The sequence below is a fragment of the Nematolebias whitei genome, chromosome 3, assembly GCF_014905685.2.
Source record: "Nematolebias whitei isolate Nwh7 chromosome 3, NemWhi1, whole genome shotgun sequence".
Taxonomy (NCBI): Eukaryota; Metazoa; Chordata; class Actinopteri; order Cyprinodontiformes; family Rivulidae; genus Nematolebias; species Nematolebias whitei.
This window is the reverse complement of record NC_056500.1, coordinates 30,695,189-30,722,429: the sequence shown is the minus strand read 5'-3', so window position 1 is coordinate 30,722,429 and position 27,241 is coordinate 30,695,189. Positions and strand designations below refer to the sequence as shown.

The 27,241-nt window shown below is 42.9% G+C and overlaps 1 protein-coding gene across 1 annotated transcript; it reads left to right on the top strand.

Moving 5' to 3' along the window:
• Positions 1–21,685, top strand: mef2b (myocyte enhancer factor 2b). Its single transcript, XM_037674808.1, has 8 exons — positions 1–54; positions 8,768–8,971; positions 14,372–14,500; positions 14,615–14,798; positions 15,449–15,579; positions 17,531–17,645; positions 20,080–20,191; positions 21,385–21,685. Exons 1-8 carry the CDS (start codon positions 1–3, stop codon positions 21,683–21,685), a joined length of 1,230 nt encoding a protein of 409 aa, XP_037530736.1.
• Positions 21,686–27,241: the final 5,556 nt, after the last annotated feature.

Here is a 27,241-nt window from a genome sequence, read left to right as displayed (position 1 = left end):
ATGGGACGAAAGAAAATACAAATATCTCGTATTCTTGACCAGCGGAACAGACAGGTGGGTCTACACACACAAACGCGCGCACGCACGCATGCACACGCGCACACACACACACACACACACACACACACAAATGCTTGTTTTAATATCTTTACAGGGACTTTGTATTGATTTCCATTCATTTTTCATTAATTTCTATAGCCTAACCCTAAACCTACCATTACTAGTACATGCCTAACCCTAACCCATCCTCAATTCACACCTTAGTCCTAAACCTAGCCCCTAACCTACCAACGACACTTGAACCTTATGAGGACCAGGCCTTGGTCCCCACAAAGAGCAGTTGGTCCTCAAAATGTAGTGTTGAAAAATGGTCCTTACAAAGTAACATAAACAAGCGCACACACACACATACACATTTAAATAACTTTTGTAACACATTTGCTTCAAAATATTCATGAAACTTTATTTCTCTATGATGCTAAAAATATACAGTAGTCCCTTGTTTATCGTGGGGGATCCGTACCCTGAAGCCTCTCGATAAGTGAAAAACTGTGAAGTTGTGAAGTAGTAATAATAGTACAAGTAGTAAATAATAGTTTATTTTAGTATATATATATATATATATATATTTAAATATATTTATATTTATATATATATAAACCTTGAATAACTACTGTATTGTATTGTGACACGAGAAGAACATAACTTGTTCAGTGTACAAAATAAGAATTTTAGGATATTCTAGGCTTTATATGTTTAAACGTTCAATGATTTTAAGTTTATATTAATACATGATATAAAACAGCTTCAGAGACCTCTGATAAAAAAAACATTTCATAGCTTTCCTACAGATTAGTGTTTATTAGTAATGAGTTACAGAAAGGTCAGTCAGTTTGTAAATTATTAAGGTGTGAATTGTGCAAAATGTCATAGGGCCATGCAGTTTTGTCTTTGTTTAATTTTATGCTTTTTTCAGATACAATGTTGGATTTTACAGATCAAGAAAGCAATTCAGGAAAAACAAATGTTCTATGTCGTATAGGCTTTGCCCTTTAAGGCTGTCACTGATGGGTTTATCCCGTTATGCGCAGCATAAGCACTGAAAAAAATTTAGTCCACGCCCACCTGCTGTGTGGGCCCCACCCGGTCCGTATAAATTATGTTAAGAGCGGGAAATCGGCTCCCATTTTTTCTTCAGCGAGCTAAAATAGCACTGTCAGAAGAACAAAGAAGGAAAATTGTGTAGATGACCAACCTTTGTTAAGGATGCTTGGCCCGGCAGTCAACCTCCGGTCGTCCTGTGAGTTCTCCTCCCCGAGGAGAAGATGACGAGCAGTCATATTCCAAGGTAAGCGCCGAGGAATATTTCCCAGTGACAGGTCACTACACGCTGGACAACGCCATCTTGTATTTTTTCCTCTTATCGCCGACCCTCGGAGCGAATCGGATGGTTCCTCTGGGATAGGCGTGCTGAGCTGCAGCCCCCGCTGCTCATTCCCTCCTGGGGAGCGTAGTGTCGGTGGAGGGGGGCTGAGTGAATGCTCACCCCATCCCACCTCGTTTTCGCATCGGCGATCCCACCGCTCCCGGCCGACGGCGCCCTCAGGGGTTGCCCGGCGTAACCCAGGAGGAGGCTGACATGAAAGGACCCTTTTTTACGTCCTACGCCTTTCCCACCAGTTCGGATGATCCGGCAGGAAGGTTGTTTACTGGGCTCCATTCCGGCTCAACGTCTTGACCCATATGGCCTTGTGCTCCCAACAGGACGTCCTACGGGCGAGGCCACAGACGGGTTCTTTCCTGGTAGATTGGGGGAGTCGGTCCCCAGTCCGCACCCATCACCAGAGTGGAGGGGTTCACCGAGCGGGGCTATCCCTCGGTAACCCCCCTGGAGCCAAGCCTCGCGGAAGCTTCGGAGCGAAGCTGTCCAGGTCGGAGCAGCGTCCCGTCCCTCCGGAGAAACACGAACCAGACGGTGACCACGCTCTCCAATCGAGCCCATCAATGTGTTTTCAGGCAGCCGCAGCTAGCAACAACATGGCGCTGCTAGCATATAGCATGTCCAAAGGGGCTGAAGGCCGCAGACCTGCCTTGGAGACAAAGAACTCCCTCTGTAAGGCAGCAGACGTTATCTTCACCATGTGTGCCTCTTCTACGGGTTGCCTGTCGAGGATTGCAGCGTGGATGACGATGATCCAACAATCCACCTGGTTTCATTACTCTCCCACGCTGCGGGAGAAACTGCACAAAGACCTGATGGAGGGCCCATCACGGCGGACGCGCTGTTCGAGAGCAGCTTCAAAACCATGCTGGCGAATTGAAGCAGTCGGAGGAGGTGCCAGAGGCTGTGCGCCACCCCATCAAGCCGCGCGGCTCATCCCGCCCCCCCGGCCCGCTGGAGGGACCGTCGCTAGCAAAGCATCAACGTTTCCACGGCCGCGGCTCTCGCTCAGTTCCACCACCAGCCCCGCCCGTCAGAATCCAGCCCTCTTCATTCCGGCAACCTGCAGTTCAGCGTTTCCCCAGAGTTCGCCTGCAAGACAGCGCTCTGGGCAAACAAATCGCAGAAATCAAGAGGGAAAAGTTTTTAAAAAATGACGGTCTGCAGAGGGTGTGCGTAAAAGTGACACGAAGTGGAAATAAATCATCATTCAATGATCAAAGTGTCTGTTTTTTAGCCAGTCTGTAAGCTCGGATGAACTCACAGCGGCTGCGCACACATCCTTCACACATAACGAGCCGGTGTCCTTAAATAAAGGTTTTTTAAACTCACCGTCGCTCCAAGACATGACGAGTCGATCACACGACACAATGGTAAGCGAAAATAACTCGTTATCATCCCGAGCGGCACAATCCTCACCCAAGCGGTGTCAAACTCGCACTCGTGGGATGAAACAGCCTCCATCCAACGGCGCTGCGTTGATGTTGGCGCACACACACAGCTGCCCGGTGCTCACCGGCTCACATCGGTATTAATGTGGACAGCAGGCTGGGTCAGGTGGAGGTCCTCGCTCTCACAAGAGCGACACTTGCCTCACCGAATCAAACGCGGGCAGCCATCACCCACCGCGTCTCAGCGTTCAGTAGCTCACGGCAGCATAAGCGTGAGGCAGCTGAACGAACCCGGTGACGAGTCCCGCCTCCCTCCAGCGAGAGCGGTGCGCGCCCCTCCAGCGAGAGCGGCGCGCGTCCCTCCAGAGATAACGTGTGTTCCCGCGGGGCTCGCAGCCCTCACTCCAACAGCACGGCGTAGATGAAGTCACGCCCTCTGCCTCTCAACGTTCGCACAGCGACGTCAAACGCGCAGCCCCATGGCGTCATCAGCTGTCACACGCTTCGCCTCAGCACACCGGCCCACCTGTACATGAAGGTTGGTCCGCGGTCCGAACGCAGCACACGGGCGCGTTCAGAGCCTTTTCGAGGAAGCCTCGCCTTGGGTCACGCAGAAAACATTCCCGCGACGCATGACGGCGGTTGAGGGGCGGACCGCTGACAGCCGTACAAAACGTGACGCATCGCTTAAACGCACGTTCACTCCACGAACGTTACGTAGAGTGGCTAAAACATGCTTGCCGGTCAGATGGATGGACAGGGTGTTATGCAAATAGTTACAAGTTACAGTTTGCAACCCGACCCCCTCCGTTCGGAGGAGTTAAAGAAATGGTCCTGTCATCATCAGATCAAATCTCATCCCTAAATGCAGAAGTCCAAGTGTTTCTGATAAAAGTAATCTCCAGAGTTCCCCAACGGAGAGAAAACACAGGGTTTTACTCACGTTACTTCCTGGTTCCCAACGGACCGGAGGGATGAGACCGATCTTGGATCTGTCAGTTTTTTCAACAAGGTGATCATGGACAGACCGTTTTTCACATGTTGACAACCAGACAGCTGTTGTACAACATCTAGAGAAACGCATACCGATCATCCCAAAACACAGAAAATTCCTGCGTTTTTCTCTTTTCAGGGGATGAAGTATCAGTACAACGGCTGCCTGTCATCGTACGTTCTCAGTGTGTGGAGACAGCCCTGCATCTGTTACACAGAGCAGGGATGAGAGTTTTGTTTTACCTGCATGATCTGCTGCTCATGTCACATTCCAGACAGGAAGCAGTGATGCAGGCTTAGGTGTTGACATCACACCTGTTAAATCTGGGCTTCGCCATAAATTGGAAGAAAAGCTCGATTTTCCCAGCCCAGACAATTGTTTATCTGGGAGTGGAATTAAATTCAACCACCATGAAGGCTCGTTTATCACAAACGAGGTTCGACACTTTTAAAAGTCAACTCCGCCATGTAAGACCTGGCAGAGTGGTAACAGCTGTTTTCCGTCATGAAGCTGTTAGGAATGATGTCATCAGCTCACACAGTGGTTCCGCTGGGTTTGTTACACATGAGACGCCTCCACAGGTGGTTTGCGCGTCTGGATCCAGTAAAACAAAAGAGACGGATGATCACTGCCCCTCCCTCCGTGAGAGCAGACTTCTGACACTGGGAAAACACCCTGGTTCTGTCAGAGGGAGTTCCCGTCAGCAGACCCACGTCACACGTGTCAGTCTTCACGGACGCGTCGCTGTCAGGCTGGGGGGGGGGCATGCCTATCTCAAGCAGTAGGGGCGCTGTGGCCCCACAACACATCAGCCCACATCAATGTTTTGGAGTGTCGCACAGTGCTGAATGTGATTCAACACTTTGCTCCTGTGCTACAGAATCAACACGTGTTGATTCACACAGACAACATGGTGACTGCTGCGTACATAAACCGCCAGGGGGGTGTGCGTTCAGCCCAGATGTTACACACTGCGCAAAAGCTACTGTGTTGGGCTCACCAAAACCTGCTCTCCATCAGAGCAGTTTACATACCCGGTGTTCTGAACAGAGGGGCAGATGTGATGTCCAGGGGCGGTCCACGTCACGCGGACTGGACCCTCCATCCAGACCTGATGGTTCAGACGTGGCAGAAGTTTGGCAAGCAGCTGTGGACCTGTTTGCGACACGAGAGAACGCTCAGTGTCAACTATGGTTTTCCCTGAGCCCGCAAGATGATCCACCGCTGGGGGTGGATGCATTTGTTCATAGCCCATGGCCCAAAACGCTTCTGTACGCGTTTCCCCCACCTCCTCTGATTTTACGGTTCCTGAACCGAGTTCAGGAGGAGGGATTGACAGCTCTTCTGGTGGCTCCCGAGCGCGTGAACGCACCATGGTTCCCAGTCCTGCAACGTCTGTTGTCAGGTCGTCCGTGGAAACTGCCGTGGAGGGAGGACGCTCTCCTTCAAGCAGGAGGAGCGATCAGGAGTTACCCAGAAATAGGCCAGCACCTGTGGGTCTGGCCGCTGAGCGGTCCCGCTTAGAGAGGATGGGTCTCCCACAGGAGGTAGTGCGCACAATCCAGGATTCACGTGCTCCATTTACCACAGCTCTGTACACATCAAGTGGACGGCTTTTCAGCGCTGGTGTACAGAGAAAGGTGTAGAGGCCACCTCATGCCCATTAGGCGGCGTGTTGTCTTTTCTACAACAGCTGATGGATAGGAAGTTGGCATTCAGCACGATTAAAACGTATGCTGCAGCCATCTCTTCCTGCCACGAAGGGTTCGGAGACAGAACAGCTTTTAATCACCCGCTGATGGAGCGGTTTCTAAAAGGTGTACAGAGACGCAGGCCTGCTTCACGCCCACTTGCTCCACAGTGGGATTTAACGCTGGTACTGCGAGCCATGATCAAAGCTCCATTTGAGCCTCTGGATCAGTTTTTCACTTAAATTCTTGTCTCCTAAAACAGCCCTGCAGCTGGCTTTAACATCCGCTAAGAGGGTGAATGATTTATCTGCCCTCTCTGTCGCTCCGTCATGTCACAGAATTCAGGCTGACGGTAGTTCAGCTGATTTAAGACCAAACCCAGCTTTTATGCCTAAAAACATCACGAGCTCTTTTAAATCAAGAGCGATATCGTTGGAGGGGTTTTCCCTCCCCCCCACAGATCAGAAGAAGAAGCATCTTTTCATCTTCTCTGTCCGGTGCGGGCGTTGACGTGTTACATAGCGCGCACAGCTGTAATGCGTCAAACTCAACAACTGTTTGTGCATTATAGAGATGCATTTGCAGGTCGCCCGTTATCCATCCAGCTCTTGTCACACTGGCTGTGTGAGGCCATTTCTGAAGCCTACAAGCATCAGATTTAGAGCCTCCTGTCAACCTCAAAGCACACTCGACCAGGGGTATCGCATCTTCGACTGCTCTGCATAATGGTATGTCAATGCAGGACATTTGCACTGCGGCTGCATGGTCAACACCCTGCTCATTTATTCGCTTTTACCTACGTGATGTGACGGCTCGTTCCATGACACATTCTGTCCTTAGTGCTCTAACAGAATGAATATTGTTGTTTTTCATTAGAACTCTGTTTAAGCTCACATCTGTCTGCATGCTTCACAGTGTGAGATGTTGTTATCAGTCACAAGTTGTGTCTGTGATTTTGGTTCTATTGTCATTAATCAGTTCATGACTATTGTTACCAATCAGTTCATTTGATCAATAATCAGTTCATTGTTATTGATCTGTTTATACTGTTCAGCCATGAACCAGTTGGTTCATGCCCCCCCCCCCCCTCTTCTTTTCAACATCCTCTTCCCATTGAAAATTTCCGGGGCGTCCATGTTTTTGTCAGAACGCATAGTTACACAACATGCGTCTGTGCATGGTACACATAATTACGCAACGCGTAGTTATGCACTTGGGGAGCTGAGTGACAAGACGTTTTTTGGGCAAGCTTCCGCTTCATACTGTGTTCGAATGGACCCAGTGAGGCGAAGACCACATCCGCTTCGCCCTTAACCCATCAGCGACAGCCTTAAAGGGCGAAGCCTATACGACATAGAACGTTGGTTACGTACTGTAACCCCAGATCCAATGAGTATAGGCGTAGCCCTTTAAGCGTCGGGCCTCACTGGCTCCTAAATGGCTGAAGAAAAAGCTATTTTGGGAGCCTATTTCCCGCTCTTAACGTAATTTATACGGACCGGGTGGGGCCCACACAGCAGGTGGGCGTGGACTAAATTTTTTTCAGTGCTTATGCTGTGCATAACGGGATACACCCATCAGCGACAGCCTTAAAGGGCTACGCCTATACTCATAGAATCTGGGGTTACAGTATGTAACCAACGTTTTCTGGACTGCATCGCTATTTGCAACCGTTTTCTTGTTTTGTTTTGTGTTATTTAATTTTATTTTTTGTCCTTTCTGAACAATGTCTTCTCTCCTAAAATCTCTAAAACCCACGCTGGGCAGTACTGCATGAAGGTTATAATAAAGCACAATTTGTAAACGACTGTTTCGACGCACGTGGTTTTAAAGACTCCAAACAGCAGCAGAATCCAAATTGAGGACACAACTGCTTTTCATATTCCTTTGCCATAAATCTAACAAAATCCAAAATAAAACATTAAGTTTTACGAGTTAGCAAGAAAATATGTGATGATTTTGACGTTTTCCACCAGAACAGAGTCGAGCGAGCACACAATCAAGACACCATCAACAGAGGAAATGTGTTTAAGGTCTATAAAAAGTGCTTTAGTCAAGGACACTGTTTTTTGGAAGAAAATCTTGTAACAGTTAACTTATAAACTTTAATCATGACAACAACTCACAACACACACTTTATTTCTTTATTTCTTTATTTTATTTTTTATTTGGAATGACAATTAAAAGTAAAAACAAAGAAAGAGGAAAAAATAACAGTCATGCCAATTGACATGCAATTTTACACAATTTGTTCAAAAAGGAGCAGGTAGAAGATAACAATCTTATGATTTCCTGCCCCGTCATACACATCAATATATTATCATTTTAGTCTCCTTACACCAAATAACCCTTAGAATACTCACACATTAAATGATGCTTAAACTTCACATTCTCATCTTTGAATGTACAATTATTTACACATTGTCAATATCAGCAATAGCATTTTTGGTCTTTGAAACTCCCATCCTATACTAAATATTTTTCAATAAGCTCATTTTTATATTGTTTTTTTAAGCCGGCTTATATTTGTATTTTGTTTGAGCTCATCATTTAAATAATTCCATAGATCTACTCCACACACTGATATACAAAAACTCTTTTTGGTTGTTCTGATACATTGTTTTTTAAATTGTCCTTCTCCTCTTAAATTAAAACCCCCCTCTCTGTCACAAAACATTTTTTGAATATAGTGTGGAAGTTGACAGTTTCTTACTTTGAACATAAATTGTATAGTTTTGAATTTTATAAGGTCCCAGAATTTCAGTACATTTGATTTAAAAAATAATGGATTTGTATGTTCCCAATATCCCACTCACAACACGCACTTTAATGTTTTTTTTTTTTAGATCCAACAAACTATAGTGCTGCTCTCCGGGACATTTTGTATTCAAATTTTATTATGACACCAAGATGACAGCAGGTGTTAAATGCTAACTTTCACTGTGTGGGTTGAAGTGCAGATAAACAGAATTTGTTATTCATATTTGATATTAACAGTGTTTTACTTAGATGAGGTTGTTTTTGTGTATTCTGATCTGAAATGAGTATCTGAGTACAGATACTGCTGTTTGTCAAGCTCTCTCTGACAAAGTTGGGATTTTTAGTGCGAAATATACTTTTATCTATTTGATTAGCTCATGAGCTTTGAAAACTCTGCTTTGAAAGAGAAATGGATGTGTCTTTGGACTCTAGAATTTTATCTACATTGTAGAATTAACATTCTCAAATGATATGATTTTTTATGTCGTAGGTGACCTTCACTAAGCGTAAGTTTGGTCTGATGAAGAAGGCGTACGAGCTGAGTGTGCTGTGCGACTGTGAGATAGCCCTCATCATCTTCAACAGCACCAACCGTCTCTTCCAGTACGCCAGCACAGACATGGACAAGGTGCTGCTGAAGTACACAGAGTACAGTGAGCCGCACGAGAGTCGCACCAACACAGACATACTGGAGGTACGGAACAAAGGATGAGTTCAGTTTAGCTTAGATTAAATTTCTAAATTGAAGTGAGCTTAGCTAAGATGTGTTGGTTTAAATGAAATGGAAAAATGGTAAAAGGACTGTACTCATATAGCAGCTTTTTAACCAACCATCTACTCAAAGTGCTTTACAACACAGCTATGCTCTCATTTACCTCCACACATACGTTCATACAGCACTCTACTACATCTCTACAAAACTAATCTGAACAAATCATTCTAAAGAGATTAATCAGTGCTTTCTAACACATTCATACACCAATGGGACACACATCAGAGGCAATGAGGGGTTCAGTGTTTTGCCCAGGGACACGTCAACATGCTTAGCTCAGTTTACCTGAGTGAGTTAAGTTGATCTTACCACATTTTAGCTTAACTTAGAAGAGCTGAGTTTAGTTTAGCTGAATTTAGCTGTGTTGAGTTGGTCTTAGCTTAGCTGAGTCATGCTAAATTGAGCTGGGTTTAGTTTTGTTGAGCTGAGGAGGCTTTTCTTCAGTTTAGATTAGTGACGTTTAGCTGAGATTACTTATCTAAGCTAATTTTAGTTTAGCTGAGTTTAGCTGAGTTGAGTTTTGTTAATTTCAATTAAATTAAATTCAGTTTATTTATTTATTTTATTTTATTTATTATTTATTGGGTGTAACTGGGGCAGCATGGTGGCAGTTGGTAGAGCTGCTGCCTCTCAGCGAGCAGGTCTCCCTGGTTCAAATCCCAGTCCGGGGGCCTTTCTGGGTGGAGTTGGCATGTTCTCTCCATGTGTACCTGGGTTTTCTCCAGGTACTCCAGTTTCCTCCCACAGACCAAAAACATGCATGTTAGACTGATTGGTAACTCTAAATTGTCCCTAGTTGTGAGTGAGAGTGAATGGTTGTTTGTCTCCATGTGTCCCTGTGATGGACTGGAGACCTGTCTAGGGTGTCTCCTGCATCTCGCACAATGATAGCTGGATATGAGCACCAGTGACCCCCGCAAAAATGTGTGTGTGGGGGGGGGGGGGGGGGGGTGCTAGACCTGGAGCAATGCACATCCTCAGTTCTGGGGTACATTAGTAAATGTACTGATGCCATCTCCACAATATGTTAAAAGTTACTCGAACAGACAATCTTAGCTGAATGCAAAGGTTCGCACCATTCTGAAAGCCAGGGACACTGCCTTCATGTTTGGAAACTCACAGGAACTGAGAAGGACAAAGAAAGAGCTGGTTGCTGGTATTAAGAAGGCCATGGTCACATGTGAGGATCGAGGGTCAATTCACCTCACAAGACCCACAAAGCATGTGGAGGGGCATTCAGTGTCTAACATATTATAAAGACAGGAGTGAACAATGCCCTGGAGACCCATCACTGCCTGATGCCCTCAACAAGTTCTAAACACACTTTGAAGACCCGAACAAACCACCCAGCACTAGACTTACCTCACTACCAGACGAAGAGCTTTTCAGCGTGACCTCAGCAGAAGTGAGGAGTACTTTCAGGAGGATTAATCCACACAAAGCAACCGGCCCAGACAACATCCCCGGGAAGGTGCTGAAAGAACGTGTTGATCAGCTCTGCGAGGTGCTGGCCGACATCTTTAACTCCTCCCGTATCCTGGCATCAGTTCCCACCTGCCTGAAAACTGCCACCATCATCCCAGTCCCAAAGAGCTCTACAGTGACTGGTCTGAATGACTATCGGCCAGTAGCCCTCACCCTGATAGTCGCTAAATGCTTTGAAAAACTGGTCATGACCCACATCAAAACAACCATCAGCATCAACGAGGACCCCCACCAGTACGCATACCATGATAACCAATCAACAGAGAACGCCTTCTCCTCTGTGGTCTACACTGCTCTCACCCACCTGGAACAGAAGGTCTCCTATGTCCGTATGCTCTTTGTGGACTTCCTGTCTGCCTTCAATACCATGATCCCCCAAACCCTGATGGACAAACTACTTGCACTAGGAATAAGCCCCTCCATTTGAAACTGGGTCCTAGATTTCTAAACAAACAGACCACAGTCAGTGAGGATCCACAACTTCTCCTCCACCATAACCCTCAGCACTGACTCCCCTCAGGGATGTGTGCTGAGCCCTCTCCTATTCACTCTGATCACGTATGATTGTGCAGCTACCCATCCAGGCTGGCATATTGTAAAGTTTGCAAATGATACAGTGGTGGTGGGAGAATAACCTTCACATCAATGTGAAGAAGACAAAAAAGATGATCATGGACTTCAGAAGGAACAAGCCCCCCCCCCCCACACACACACACACACCGGAATATAAGAGGATCTACAGTGGAAGTGGTCTCCAGCTACAAGTACTTGGGTGTACACCTGAATGACAACCTCAGCTGGGGCAACAACACTTCCAGCCTGAACAAGAAAGCTCATCAGAGACTCTACTTCCTCAGGCAGCTGAGACGAGCTGGTCTGGGAAGCTCAGTCCTCACCTCCTTCTACAGGTGTGCAGTGGAGAGAATCCTGTGCTCCAGCATCATCATGTGGCATGGAGGCTGCACAGCTGCATAAAGAAAAGCTGTGCAGCCAAAAAAAAAAAAAAAAAAAAAAAAAAAAAGAAAAGCTGTGCAGAGAGTGGTGAAGGCTGCACAGAAGTCTGTTGGAGTCAGTCTCTCCACCATCACAGACATCTTCACTTCCAGATGGAGGAGGAGGGCCACCTGCATCATGAAGGACCCCACTCACCCTGCACACACACTTTTTGCCCCACTCCTCTCAGGAAGGAGGTTAAGGAGCATTAAGTGTAGAACCACTAGACTGAGGAACAGCTTCTACCCTGAGGCTGTTAGACTCATGAGTCTCTAACCAGAATGATCACTGTGAAAAGTCACATCATGTTGCTGCTGACCTGTTTCATGTTGCTCTGTTTATGTGTGCTCATCTGCTCACACAGACTCATGTTCGTGCTGCTGTTCGGCCTATTGTTTTTATGCTATTAGTGCTTAGCATATTTTTAGTTGATGTTTTTCTTAGTTCATATCTTAGATCTTATTACTGTTTTTCTTTTACATTTTATTGTTGGATGTAACTGGGACCCTGTGTACATAATTTCATTCCACCACATGTACCACATGTGGTGCAAATGACAAATAAATCTCTCTGACTCTGAAGTGCCCTGATACAACTTTGTTGTGATATGGCGCTATGTAAATAAACTGAATTGAAATTACTATTTCATTGTTTCTAATTATGTTTTGTGTTTTATATTTTTATTTCATACGATCTATATATATCTTGTTACTTTTTTTATTTATGCTGTGATCATTTTTGTTAAGAACTTTGGTAACAGCGTCTGTTTTAAATGTGCTATGTAAATAAATCTGACGACTTGTTGAGTTGACTTGACTTGAGTTTAGAGTAAGATAATATATAAAAGGTACAAAAATAAATAAAAATACAAAATCAATACAAATATCCATCCATCCATTTTCTTCCGCTTATCCGGGGTTGGGTCGCGGGGGTAGCAGCCTAAGTAGGGAGGCCCAGACTTCCCTCTCCCCAGCCACTTGGTCCAGCTCTTCCGGGGGAATCCCGAGGCGTTCCCAGGCCAGCCGAGAAACATAGTCCCTCCAGCGTGTCCTGGGTCTTCCTCTGGGTCTCCTCCCGGTGGGACGTGTCCGGAACACCTCACCAGGGAGGCGTCCAGGAGGCATCCTAACCAGATGCCTGAGCCACCTAAACTGGCTCCTCTCGGCGTGGAGAAGCAGCGGCTGTACTCTGAGTCCCTCCCGGCTGATCAAGCTTCTCATCCTATCTTTAAGGGAGAGCCCAGACACCCTGCGGAGAAAACTCATTTTGGCCGCTTGTATCAGAGATCTCGTTCTTTCGGTCACAACCCAAAGCTCATGACCATAGATGAGGGTGGGAACGTAGATCGACGGGTAAATTGAGAGCTTCGTCTTTTGACTCAGCTCTCTCTTCACCACGACAGACCTGTACAGCGCCCACTTCACTGCAGATGCTGCACCTATCCGCCTATCGATCTCATGCTCCATTTTTCCCTCATTCGTGAACAAGACCCCAAGATACTTGAACTCCTCCACTTGGGGCAAGACCTCCTCCCTGACCCGGAGAGGGCACTCTACCCTTTTCCGGCTCAAGACCATGGCCTCAGATTTGGAGGAACTGATCTTCATCCTGGCCGTGTCGCACTCGGCTGCGAACCGCTTCAACGAAAGTTGTAGATCACGATCTGATGAAGCCAACAGGACCACATCATCTGCAAAAAGCAGAGACACAGTCCTAAGGCCACCAAAACGGACCCCCTCAACACCTTAGCTGCGCCTAGAAATTCTGTCCATAAAAGTTATGAACAGAATCGGTGACAAAGGGCAACCTTAGCGGAGTCCAACTCTCACCGGGAACAAGCTCGACTTACTGCCGGCAATGCGGACCAGGCTCTGACACCGGTCATACAGGGACCTAACAGCCCGTATCAAAGGGCCAAGTACCCCATACTCCCAGAGTACTCCCCACAGGGTTCCCCGAGGGATGCGGTCAAACGCCTTCTCCAAGTCCACAAAGCACATGCAGACTGGTTGGGCAAACTCCCACGCACCCTCCAGGACCGTGCTGAGAGTGTAGAGCTGGTCCAGTGTTCCACAACCAGTACAAAAACCGCAGCTAAATGCAAAATGACAAAGTATCCAAAGATGTCATGAGAAGACACAGCACAAATCTTATAAAGGGAAAGCAAATTCATTGTATTGAATTTCAATTACAAAGGTGAGATTGGAAAAAAATGTTTACTCCCCTAACGAAGACTTAGACCTCCTCCAAAAATAAATAAATTAATTAATTAATGTTTTATTTAATATTTTCCCATATTATTTGTCATTATAGCCTAAACTGTCCCTAGGTGTGAGTGAGAGAGTGAATGGTTGTTTGTCTCATTTGTCTCTATGTGTCCCTGTGATGGACTGGAGACCTGTCCAGGGTGCCCCCGCCTCTCGCACAGTGATGGCTGGACATGGGCACCAGTGACCCCCGCGACCTGAAAAGGAAGAAGCGGGTAAAGATAATTGATGGGTGGATATTTGTCATTATACATTATACAATACTGTGTCTAAATTTATCCTACTTAATTATAGTGGAGTATTAGCATTAACTACCCCCCACCCCACTAATGCACATTCAGTTACCGTCCTTGAAACTTCCACAGCTGTCAGTCACTTCTGCAACTAAAATGACCCCCACCTCCACCAACCTCAGTTTTTACAAGGAAGATTGAAGTTACAGTTCATACTTATTCAATTGTAACAAAATAATTCATTTGATAACTGATTTTACTTGTGTCTTGACTCTCGACCTGTAATTCTATCGGTTCTGATGTCACGCTCTCATTTTTAATAAAATCTTTCTGTTCTGCATCAGACGCTGCGTAGGAAAGGCCTCGGTCTGGATGGCTCAGAGCTCGATGTTGAGGAGGGCGTGCAGACGACAGCTGATAAATATCCTCTCAGCGAGGGCATGGATCTGTCTGTGGCCCGTCAGCGCTACTGTGTCAGTCCACACACACACACACACACCTCTGCTTTCACACGTTCCACACACACAGATTTTAAAACATGTTCAGTTCAGCAGCTGTTGTTCAAACGAAACATGTTTGATCTCCAGGCTCCGTCACTGCTCTCACAGGAGGCTCAGTTCCTGGTGTCTGCGGGTTGTGAGAATGGTGTCTCCAGCTTTTCTGCGTCCAGCATGGGCCACCACAGACCCTCTGGATTTAAAGCCCTGGGCTCTCGGACCGGCTGTGCCAGCCCTGCCGCGCCACACTCTGCCTTCATGTCGCCGCATGCAGGTGAGCCAAACTCTGCACCTGAATCATTCCGAGACAAACGTTCACTGGGATTTCAAAAATTTACCATTTTATGTTTGAAATCTTAATGAAGCAGATCTTTCTAACTTTCATTAGAGGCACAGCTTGGCGCTCAAAAATGCATCCGCCACGTTTCTTAATAAATGATTGCTATAAAATTAAGTGTATGCTGTGTGCAGCTGCTGTGAACTCACAGGAAGTGTGTGGATGTATGTGTAGTACATTCATGAATTCACACAAGCAGTTGGCCTGTTTTGTGATACTGGCTCTCCACCAGTGTACCAGCAGCTACAACCAGTTTTGTGGTTTTAACGCACAGAGCATGCTGTCACATTAGCCTTTTCTCTTTGACATTTTCAACTATTTGGATTCATAATGAGGTCATTAAACATGAATCTCTTACTCTCCGGCACAGTTTTTCACTGGTTTGATAAGAAATGACTCACACTTTAGGTTTATAATTAGTTCAAAATAGATCCTGGCAGATAAAGTAAATATATATGATAAAAAAATAGATATGATAAGTGTTCAAACTGTTGCCAGAAAGGTGTTTGGTTAAAATGGTAGAAAGCAACAGAGTGAAGAATGTGACTGAAACTTTTCACACCCTGCACCTTTCTTTTTCTGGATAGGTATCGGCTACTCTGTGTTCTCCCATGGCAACATGAACCGAGCCCTGGACATGAAAAGCCCCCCTCCTCTGAGCCTGGCCAGTGAAAACCTGCGGGCAGATGCTGCCAGCCAGGGCATGGGGGCCACAAGGGTAAACCACTGCTCTGCTGCATGTAACTGGTACTACAACCACTAGCAGAAATTATGGAATTGCCACTCACTGAGGATGTTATCCATCCATCCATCCATCCATCCATCCATTATCTTTTACCCACTCCTTTCTTTATTGGGTCTCTGGGGTCACTTGTACCCATATCCAGCAGTCAAGGATGTTTTTCAATTGTTAAAATTTGTATTTAAAAAGTAAATCACAGGCTTGCCACAAAGCTATTTATTTAAATACTCCCATCTTTTGGCATTACAAAACAAGGAAAGCAAGAAAAAAAAGTAAAATTGTGGCCAGTTGCTATTTTAGATCCAGTAGAGGAAAAATAAATGGAATGACTGTAATTTGCAGCTCCAAAACAAACACCTGCATCAGATTAAATCTGATAATTATACTTCAGTTAAAAAGTGTGCTCACACCTGGGTAGAGTTGCACTTGGGGTCAAAAAATCCGACCCGACCTGGCCCCAGCCCATTGCCACCAATTCCGAACCCCGCCCGATCTGACAAATTAACAATAACTACAGGTCCGAACCCTCCGACATTTTAAATTAAGTTTTGACTGCTATGTAGTTATTAACGGTCGGTGGACGCGTGCGGATGAATAAAGGGGGCAGAAGATTGGAGCTGATGGGGGTTTTGTCCTTTCATGGCCATCAAAGTGCATTAAATCCCTGCTTCTGTCTGCATTCTGCATTATTCAGATACAGACCCTGCTCCGACATGTCGGATATTTTGTGATTTCACCTGTTTGGGTCGTCGGCCGTGAGTGTCCTCTGAGTGCCGTGGCAGAACGAACGTCCATTTGGGCTGATGGATCGCTGGCAGTATTCCATCTGAAGCTTAACTGAACTTTTTAACTATCTCAAGGTCAGTCAGCGCACGGTGAAATGGCTGCGTGTGGCTGGTGAATATATGGCAAGCCATGTTGTCATATAATTGGATCGTCAGCTGCGTGCATCCGCTGACTGTAAGAAACTGCCTAAAAGAAAAAGGATTTATAGACACAAGTCAAAGGAATATCATTATCATTCATATGAAATGGATATTTATGAAGTTGACCTTATGAAGAAAATGTATATTTCTGTAGTCATTGATGACTGTGGAGCCTGCACGCACCTGAGGGAGGCAGCAGTCATTTCATTTTCAAAAAATGCAGGTCTATTGTAATTTTAGATACATTTTTATTCCATCAGTTGAAAAGATGTTTGGTGACATTGATTTAGTTTGTCAAGGCGATAATGCATCTTGCCATTTAGCAAACAACGTGAAAACCTTCCTTCAAGAAAGATGTAATATCAGCCTGCACGTAGTCCAGATCTCCTGGTGGAAATGAAAAAAATGGTCAATAAGGTTCAAACCTGCAAAACTGATTACGACAGTAATGAGAGACAGTTATGATGAAAAATAACGTTTATCATTAGTTAACTCCATACCTGAAAGAATTCAAGCTGCTAGAACAGCCAGAGATACTGCAACAAAAAAACTATATATAAAAAAATGTGCAGTGTTTTTCTCATGATTGCATTTTCTTCCTTCACTTTATGTAAAATAATAATAAAATAAAAAAAATGGTGACTGACTGCAATTATATTTCTTTTTTATTGTTTCATTGTACCAGAAGGTAAAAATTGTGAAAAATCATAGTTTTGTGGCATGGCTATAATTTATATATTTTGATTGTAAGAGTGGGGATTCTATAGTTTTTGTCAGGGTTTGTGTACCCAAAGTGATCAATACAATACGTGTCACTGAATCAATGTATTTTTTGAAACTGGATTTATATACCGATGCACACATACAGTAGTTCTGCTAACCTGTAATTTCAGTTCTTGTAGTTACTCAATCCCACTTCTCATAAATAGAATATTTACAAGTTTTGTACAGAGTATACTGCATCAGACTTTTGAATGACTGTGTGTTTCTCTGCTCTTCAGAGGGGACTCTTGTACCAGGGTCTGCACAGCGGCAGCTCCATGGTAGCCATGGGTAAGGCAGGCTTCTTGAGTCATAGTCTGGGAGGATACGGCCTTCCCTCCCCTGGAACGTCTGGTATGTCTGCTTGGAATCCTAAACTCTGTGGGGAATATCTAAAAAATGCACCATAGATAAGAGATGGTGTGTTAAAGTAAGAGTTCAGACATTTAGTTGTGGAAAGGTTATGAACAATTAATATCTCACCTGTCATAGATAGCTCTTTGAACAGCCTCAATTTGGAGAATTGTTTCATTTTGACCAGATTGAGCTAATGGCTAGTCCTAGAAAAGCCAAGACATGATTGTTGTCTTTAAACAACTCCAATCTCAAAAATTGCATAGCAGTACTTTCAAAAGCTAGTTTATATATTTTTTTTTTCATTCATTCAACCTTTCTTTATTCAGGTTAGTCTCATTGAGTCACGAGGACTCATTTACAAGAGAGATCTTCTTTAGACAAAACCACAGATGAGGTACATACAACAATAAACAATAATAGAATGCAAATAAAGTAAAATAATAATTAAAAAAAGTAGTGTTATAAAACAAAATCAAATCAAGGTGCCTTATACAACAAGATCCACCCATCCATTATCTTTTACCCGCTTCTTCCATTTTGGGTCACGGGGGTCGCCGGTGCCCATGTCCAGCAATCACTGTGCGAGGGGCGGGGTACATCCTGGACGGGTCGCAAGTCCATCACAGGGACACATAGAGACAAATGAGACAAACAAACATTCACTCTCTCATTCACACCTAGGGACAATTTAGAGTTACCAATCAGCCTAACATGCATGTTTTTGGTCTGTGGGAGGAAACCGGAGTACCCGGAGAAAACCCACAAGAACATGCAAACTCCACCCAGAAAGGCCCACGGACCGGAGTTTGAACCTGCTCGCTGAGAGGCAGCAGCTGTACCAGTTGCGCCACGTGCCGCCATACAACAAGATAAAATACTAAAAAACTAAAAACAGGAACATGTTTGCTTTTTCTATTGAACTTATCAATTGTTATTTATAACAATAAATGATACATGCAATTGCAGCACGGTGGCGCAACTGGTAGAGCTGCTGCCTCTCAGCGAGCAGGTCCTTGGTTCGAACCCCGGTCCAGGGGCCTTTCTGGGTTGAGTTTGCATGTTCTCTCCGTGCATGCGTGGGTTTCCTCCCACAGACCAAAAACATGCATGTTAGGCTGATTGGTAACTCTAACTTGTCCCTAGGTGTGAGTGATTTGAGTTATTGGTTGTTTGTCTCATTTGTCTCTATGTGGCCCTGTGATGGACTTGCGACCCGTCCAGGGTGTACCTCACCCCTCGCACAGTGATTGCTGGACATGGGCACCGGCGACCCCCGTGACCCAAAATGGAAGAAGCGGGTAAAAGATCATGATGGATGGATGATACATGCAATTACTTTCAGTTATTATATATAATCTTTTGGTTATTTTCAAGCACTAATAGTGGCAGCAGCAGCTAGCTGTAGCCCGAGTGGTGCAGTCTGGGTCACTTCTTGCAAAAATATAAAATTACAAAATTAAATAATATGAAATTGCCAGCTGTATAAATGGTTATAAAAATGTGTGTTTAAGTGTTTTTGCTTGAGACTATAAAACATATGCAACATTACAAAATACAAGGTTTTTCTTTGAATGATCAAATCTGAGCTTGTATTGGATGGGTACTGGTTATACTTGTTCTTTAGGTGCATTTGATCCATTAGTCGTCATCTGAAGCTGACACTGTCGTGCCATTAGAATGATCGTGACTGTAAAATGGTCACAGGAAGTATGTTAGATTTGAAAAAACAAACAAAAAAAACAATCATGGATCCTACAATTTGGAATTGTATCTTTAAAGTTGCAATCATAATCTACTCACTTTTGTGTAGGTTTTAAACAGTTGTACAAATGTTTTTTGATATACAATATCTGTGCTATGGTTTATATATTGAAATCACAAAACTAAATATCCAAATAGTGGAGTATAAACATATGCAGCCCTAATGAAACCTATTTTCATTTATTTTTCATTATTTCTTCATCTATGTAATTATCCATGCATATCCTCTTACAACTAAATAAAGGGGAGCTGCAGCACCCTCCACACCCTGACATCCCACATCCTTTTAACTGCGGAACATGTACAGCTACAGGGTTAGCTTGTTAACATGAAGACTGCAAACTAGCACATAAAATCAAACATTTCGTACGAGGGTTTTGGACATTGATATTTTTAACGAGGGTCACCTTGATTTCTGAGTAGTTTCTACATCTCATATATTAGTCTCACCTTATATGTACGGACCAAAAACAAGTAAGAAAAAAAAATGTACTTTTGAAAATAAATGACATTTCTTTGTTTGTCTGGGCTGTGTTGTGATAAGATGTTTAACTTTATACTTGAAGCATAAAAATCCCAAATATAAAGCTGAACTATCATTTTGTAGATTGAAGCTATGTCGTTAAATCCTTTGTGCACCACTGACACAACATGTGGTCCTTTGTTGCAGAGTACAGCCAGCCTGCTTTTTACCACTCTGTGAGTTTACAGAGAGGAGCAGCGAACCCCTGGCAACCAACACAAACACCTCACGAGCCTCATGGGCCTCATATAAGTTCAGGGTAAGCAAATAACGAATTACTGGACACGTCTTGGGTTTATTTTGCAGGTAAATCACTGAACGGCCAGAAGACTGTTGCTCAGTTGTTTTCTGCTGTTTTGGCTTTTCAGATGAAATGAGCACAGACATATTAGTGATCAATGTGGTTTTATTGATCATTTTCCAGATTCTGAGTTCTCTGCATAAGAAGGAGACACACAAAAGATAAAAGCGTTGGAACTTTGCAAGAGTTTACATCAAACAAGAACAAAGATGCGTTAATTAAATGTATTCAACAGAGCCCTTTTTAGAAGATGGATGTCATGAAGTTTGAAACCTTTAATTGTATTATGCCACAAAGAGGCGGAAAGTCTGGCTTGCACTGTCAAGCTAGAGGAGGAAGACAGACAAATGCAGCCATGGCCAAATGTTCTTGGCAGGAAAATAAATCTTTACCTATTTTTAGGTGACAGGTTATTTCTTTTTCACTCAAAAAGTCAAAAATTCACAGCAGCTTCCTTCAACTGCTCCTCCAGTTTCACCTGCTGGAACCATCAGAGGAATCATCCATTTGACCAGCTTGTGAAACAAATAGAAATGACTCTCAGCTACCCCAAATTTTTGCTCATTTTTTGTCATTCTGACTAAATTATAGAGATTTTTGTGTTTGTTTAGTTCATTTGTTGCAGCGGCCATCATCACTGAGTTTGAATCCAAATGTTAATCAGTTGTAGATGTACACAGGGATGACTGGCAGCTACTACCACCCCAAATTTTAGCTCAATGTTTTTAAATTTGAGTATACTGTAGCTTTTTTTGTGTTTCATGAGGTTAATTAGCTGTATCTTGTAATGGATTTGAGTCCAAATGTTAATCATTTGTAGATGTGCATTCACTGATTACCTTCTGAGAGTTTCAGTTCAATCCATCCAGTGATTCTTGTCATATTTTGCTAACAGACAAACAAAACATACAATTAGGCAATTGCAATGTTTTTTTTTTTCCAACCTTTATTTATGCAGGTTAGTCTCACAACCTAGCACATGTTGCCAGGATTTCATGGCTGCAGGCGATAGTAAAAATCAACATTAGAGAAAATCACATTAATCCAAGAAACAAGGGAACCTTGAAATGACGTCATGTTTTTTCCTGTCCTTGTTTACCCACTAACATGAAGCGCTCACCTGGTTGGTTTTCTATCTTTGCTGAACGCAGGATGTCCAGCGGGGGGTGCTCCTTCTCCTCTCAGCCGTGCTCCTCAAACTCCTCTCATCTTCCATCCTTCAACCTCAGCATCAAATCAGAGCGCAGCTCTCCTGACCACATGACCTCGCCTCCGTCACCCCCTCTGCACCACCTCAGGCAGCACTCTCCAGATGCAGCTCGCCGGTCCCCTCCAGAGTCCCACCCGGCCAATAGGACGAAGGAATTTCATAAAGCCTGCTACTTACAAGGCGAAGAGGAGAGAGGGCAGCCGCTCAGGCAGTTAGAGATGAGTGATGACTGGCAGAGATAGCCAGCTGCAGCCCCCACCTCCCATTCAACAGCTGTCAATAAAACCAGAGTGGTCCACACCGGTCCACCATGTCCCAGAGTGGGACGTGTCTTTTTGCATCCTCTCACGGAGCTGGTCTTTCCGGGCAGGTGGAGAAATCTCTCATGCATCAGCCCTGAGCAGATAGATGCATTCAGACTTTTGCTTTAATTTTTTTCTTCCAGTTTGTGCGGTGAACAAAATAGTTTGAAATTTCATGATTTTCTTTGCAACTTTATAAATTTCGCTGCAGCAGCATAACGGGACCAGCTGAGTGTCTTCAAACATGCAAAACGTGTCTGCAGACTTTTGAAAAAGTGAACGTGCTCAGTTGAAAGGAAACGTTTTAATCTCTCTCCAAACTACCTTAAAGTTTATGCTAACTGCTGAAAGTTGCTTTGTAAACTCTTCGAATTGGATATTCAAGAGGATTGTGTGCCAGATCTGCCCCTTATTGATGCATTTTAAATTCACAAGTGGTTTCAGCAGAAACTGTTCTTTCTACCTGCTTTTTTATTTTTATTTTTTTTATTTTGTGAGATCAAATCAAATATCAAATGCAAGAAAAAAAATATATATATATGTTTTTTCTTTCAATGATTTGTCCAACTCAGAGTACTAAATCCAAGAAAAGGGCTCAAACTGGAGGACTTTGAGTTTTGAAGTGCACTCCCAAAAACAGACCATGTTAATAATCCTCATACTTTTGTGGTTTTGTTGTTTCAACATGTGTTCATTTAATTTTTAAATGAATTGTTTTACACCCTTGGCTAACAACACATGAAAAGTTAGTCAGCAGACACAGCATGCTGAGATGTTGTGTAAAGCAGTTTTAAGAAAAGCAGCACAATGTCAGCGGATATAAAAGTAAGGAAATTTGCTCTTAAAATGACGTGATCATTTGGATTAAAAAGGTTTTCTGCCTTCATAGATGTTTCTCATCGTTTACATGTTTTGGGACAATTTTCACTGCAGTTTGAAGCGGACTTGGATAAAAGTGAACCAACCATTTTGGACAATGGCTTTCTTTTACATTTAGGTTTAAAGCTTTGGCTGCTTTTATTTTTCCAAATGTTGGTCATCGTGTTGCCTCTTTATGTCTATCATGAATATTAATACATATGAGGATCAAGACATTTCAACTTTTATCTTCACAATTCTTAGAGAAATGTCAGAAAGCTGGATTTAAAAAATCACCTTGGTCCTAAAAGTGTGAATGTTTATGAAGCATTCACACTTTTCTTCCGTACATTTTCTTCATCTTTCTCGTTCCACAATTTTTGTGCCCTTTCAACAAATCATTTATTAAAACATTCAGCTCGTTCAGGAGAATGGTGCTATGATTTTTGGTATTGGCGCAACTTTAGCTTTTTGAGATATTTAGCCTTTTCTGCCACTTTTTTCTCATAGGAAATGAATTGAGCTCATTTTCCATCCTTAAAATTTTAAATCTGTTTCCAACCTTTTACTGCTCCTTTCACATTTTATTCCGGTTCAGCTTCATTGTGCAAAAAAAAAATAAATAAATAAAATTCAGCTACTTTCAGCAGGTTTTTTTTTTCAGCTGCTTTGTGATCCTTTTAGATTCTTTCTGTGAACTACAACATTTTTTCTGCTTGTTCTAACTTCTTTCTGCTAATTTCAGCTTATTTATGCAAGTTTCAGCTTTTTCTTTTTTTTTCAGCTATACTGTTCAGCTGTTTTTATGCTTATTTCACCTTTTTTTGCACTCATTTCAACTATTTTCAGCTTAAATCAGTGAAAATGTGCTCTTTCCACTTCCTTCTGGTAATTTAAGCTTCTTTCTGCCTTTTTTTAGCTACTTTTCAGCTGTTTGTTTTTTTGTTGTTGTTGTTGCTAATTTCAGCCTTTTTCAGATAATATCTATTCTTAGTGCTCATTTCTGCTTCTTTAAGTCCAACTGGGAAAACGTGTCTGCCTTTAGGCTTGTTCTTACATTTCAGCTACATTTCAGCACTTTTTTTTCTAGCTTCAGCTATTTTCTGATAAATTCAAGTTTTTTTTGTGGTAATTTATGCAACTTTCAGCCTAATTAACAATTTATGCTACTTTCAGCTTATTCGTGCTAGTTTAAATTACTTCAGCTACTGTTTAGCTGCTATTGTACTAATTCGAGCCTTTTCAGCTAATTCCACATTTTTAGCTCATTTCAGCTCTTTCCACTTCCTTCTGTTAGTTTAAGCTTCTTTCAGCATTTCAGCTACTTTTCAGCCTTTTTAAAAAAAAAATTAGGCTTTTTAAAGTTACTTTCCTAATTTTCTGCTAATTTCTGAATATTTAAACCAAATTCAGCAAATATGTGTTCTTTCTACTTTCTTCTGCTAATTTAGGCTTGTTCTCCAATTTTGGCTACAATTCAGCATGCCTTTTAGCTAATTTCAGCAGTTTCTCAGCAAGTCCTTCTGCAATAAGCATCCACACTGAATTTTCACAGGAAAATCAATTTCTCTAGTTTTCTTCTGTGTATGTGTTGCTGGAGCAGCTCTGAATTGTCCCCAGGTGCAAGTGAGAGAGTGAATGTTTGTTTGTCTCCATGTGTCCCTGTTGTCCCCTGTCTCAGTGAGTGACCACTGGACACCAACTCCCTTCTGACCCAGAAAGGAAAAAAAACAAGAAAATAAATGGATGTTGCACAAATCTGGTCTCTAGACTTCACTGTCAGCCAAAGATATATTTTCTTAAAACATTTGGTTCAGCTCAACTTTAGTAACAAACTACTTTGTTTCTTTTTTGCTCTTCTGTTTGTAAATGCCTCAGTTTATGACATTATGACAATATGGGATACATTGTAATATTTAGGGCAGGGGTAGTTCGGTGGTTTCAGTTACGTAATCTCGAGGCTGCAGGTTCAAGCCCAGGTTGCGTCAGGGCATCCAGTGAAAAACAGCTGCCAAACCTTTCATGCAGGTTCAATCACTGTGAAGACCCCTGCAGAAGGAAGCAGCCGAAGGAACAACTGTAATTATTAATCTGAAAGTTCTTCATGAAAATGTGTTTGTTTCATCTGCTCATTTTCAAAGAGTCATTTCCACTGATTGTGCTCACTGAGGGAAGTGTTCATCCTTTTAAATCACCACAGATATGGTTTATAGTTACTGTTAGTGGAGGATTTGCTGTGGAAAGAGTTCTGTTTTCATTTTAATACTGCCTGAAAGGATGAAAAAAAAAAATTATCAGTATTCATATGTTGTTTTTTTTTGGTTTGTTTTTGCCAAATTCTTCACCAGCATTTGTAGCAAGTTATTTTTTTCTAATTAAAATCATTGCAATTTATAACTTTGCTCCCTGGTCAGATGTATTTTAATCTATTTCAGACAAATTAAAAACATTTTTTGAATAAAATCTTTTAGTCAAAAAGTGCAATTCTATTGTCTTTTTTTGTCTGAAGTTGATAAAAGGTTCTTTATCGTGTAGCTCTCATGTGTCCATTTATGTATTTTTTCCCCACACACATCATTACCATGTCAGGGCTCTGTCATGCAGCTCAGCACGCAGCCACCAAAAGAGGGGAAGGAGAATGGACCACTTAAAACAGAACAATTCTGCATGAAATGACTCATTTCCACAGCTGGTCTTCTCAAAGTGACACCCTCAGAGATGAGTTTCCTTTCTGTTGACAGCCAAACATGGAGGAGTCGACTCCGGCTTGAACCAGCTCAGTCATCCGGGGTTGTGCAGGTCCTCTCCCCTGGGACCAGTCAGTCCAGTCTGTAAGGGCATGTCTGGGTCGGTGCACAAACATGCATACATAGACGCACATACATAGACATGCATGCATCACTATAGCAACCAGAGCCAGTCATGTCTGCCTGACATGGGAAGCTGAAACCATACTGAAAAATGCCCGAGGCCTCCAGCACACATGTAAAACACGTGATATGATATGAAAATGTTTTAGGTTATTCAAACGAACACTTCAACAGACCTGTAGGAGCAGCGCTGACAGTAAAAATACACAGGTACTTAAAAAAAAAAAGAACTGACAAGTTAGTTCTTCCCAAACTTGGAGAATCTGTGAAGTTTGGTAAATCTGCTTTAAAACTCAGACAAGACTGAAGTTTTAGTTTTTGGACCTGAGCATCTTAGGAATAAATGTTTCAGTCTTTCTCCCTCCTTAGATGACATTAATCTGTCCTCCAGCACTAATGTTAAAAATCTTGGTGTTATTTTTGATCAGGACATGTCTTTTATCTTCCACATTAAAAACATTCCTAGAACCGCCTTCTTCCACCTGCGTAATATCATTAAAATTAGAAACATCTAAAAATGATGCAGAAAAACTGGTTCGTGTATTTGTCACGTCTAGACTGGACCATTGCAATGGTTTATTATCTGGATGTCCAAATACTTCTGTAAAACATCTTCAATTGATCCAAAATGCTGCTGCCAGAGTCTTAACTGGAGTTACTGGGAGAGATCACCTCTCCAGTTTTAGCTTCTCTCCATTGGCTCCCTGTCAAATCCAGAACTGAATTAAAAATCTTACTTCTAACCTACAAAGCTCTCAACAACCTAGCTCCATCTTATATTAGCGATCTTATTGTTCCATATTTTCCTAACAGAGCACATCACTCTCAGACTGCAGGCTTATTCACAGTTCCTAGAGTTTCCAAAAGCAAAATGTGAGGAAGATCTTTCAGTTTTCAGGCTCCTCTCTTGTGGAACCAACTTCCAGTTTCTGTCCGTGAGGCTGACACATTGTCCAGTTTTAAGACTTTCCTTTTTAATAAATCCTATAGTTAGGGTCGGCTTGTTATGCTGCCTAATTGACCTCATTTCTTTAAATGGATTCTTAAAATTGAATAGTTTGCGTTTGATACTACAGTAGTCCCTCGTTTTTCGTGGGGGATCCACATCCTGAAGCCTGATAAGCAAAAAACTGCAAAGTACGAATAGAAGTAAATAGTATTCATGTAAACATGCATCAGTGACTGTGTGAGGTGCATAATGAGTGAATTATCCAAGGAACAATTAAATAGGCGTGTAGGATCAACTTAATTCAGAACTCCTGTGTGATGGTTCTTCAGATCGATATATGTCACGTTGACCAAATACCGATCAGGTATTTCAGCTGTTCCTGAGCCGTCGTGCCAGCCGTACGAGACAAGACTCATACACATGATGCCCAGATTTATTACGCCCACACTGTGGCTGAAACAGGTCATTGGTTTCTTGACATCAACTTTATATTAAATAAGCCTGTAATTTCTACCAAGCTCCAGGGTGCCACCATTTACAATCCACAGCAAGCTGCTGTTAATATAAGCTCAAGAGCCATAGCCCGACAGTTGGGAAACTATTTTTTAATATTCAAAGGGCAGCATCACTTCTCGTAACAAACGAGCAATACGGTGCAAGATTGTGCAGAACGTATTTATAGGTTTGACTCAAACAGCTGTAACTCTGCTCCTTTTCATCATGAGATGGTTTTAGTTCAACTTGGCAGGTGACATTCATTCGTTTAAAGAATACTAGGCCTTTATTACTATAAAGCTCACACATTCATTCGTTACATAC

What these genes read in the sequence shown, in the direction of transcription:
- mef2b (XM_037674808.1), top strand. Translation starts at nt 1, where the DNA reads ATGGGACGAAAGAAAATACAAATATCTCGTATTCTTGACCAGCGGAAC. An exon ending in TTGACCAGCGGAACAGACAG is followed by an intron (nt 55 to 8,767) that starts GTGGGTCTACAC and finishes TTTATGTCGTAG; the next exon opens with GTGACCTTCACTAAGCGTAA. An exon ending in CTTCATGTCGCCGCATGCAG is followed by an intron (nt 14,799 to 15,448) that starts GTGAGCCAAACT and finishes TTTTCTGGATAG; the next exon opens with GTATCGGCTACTCTGTGTTC.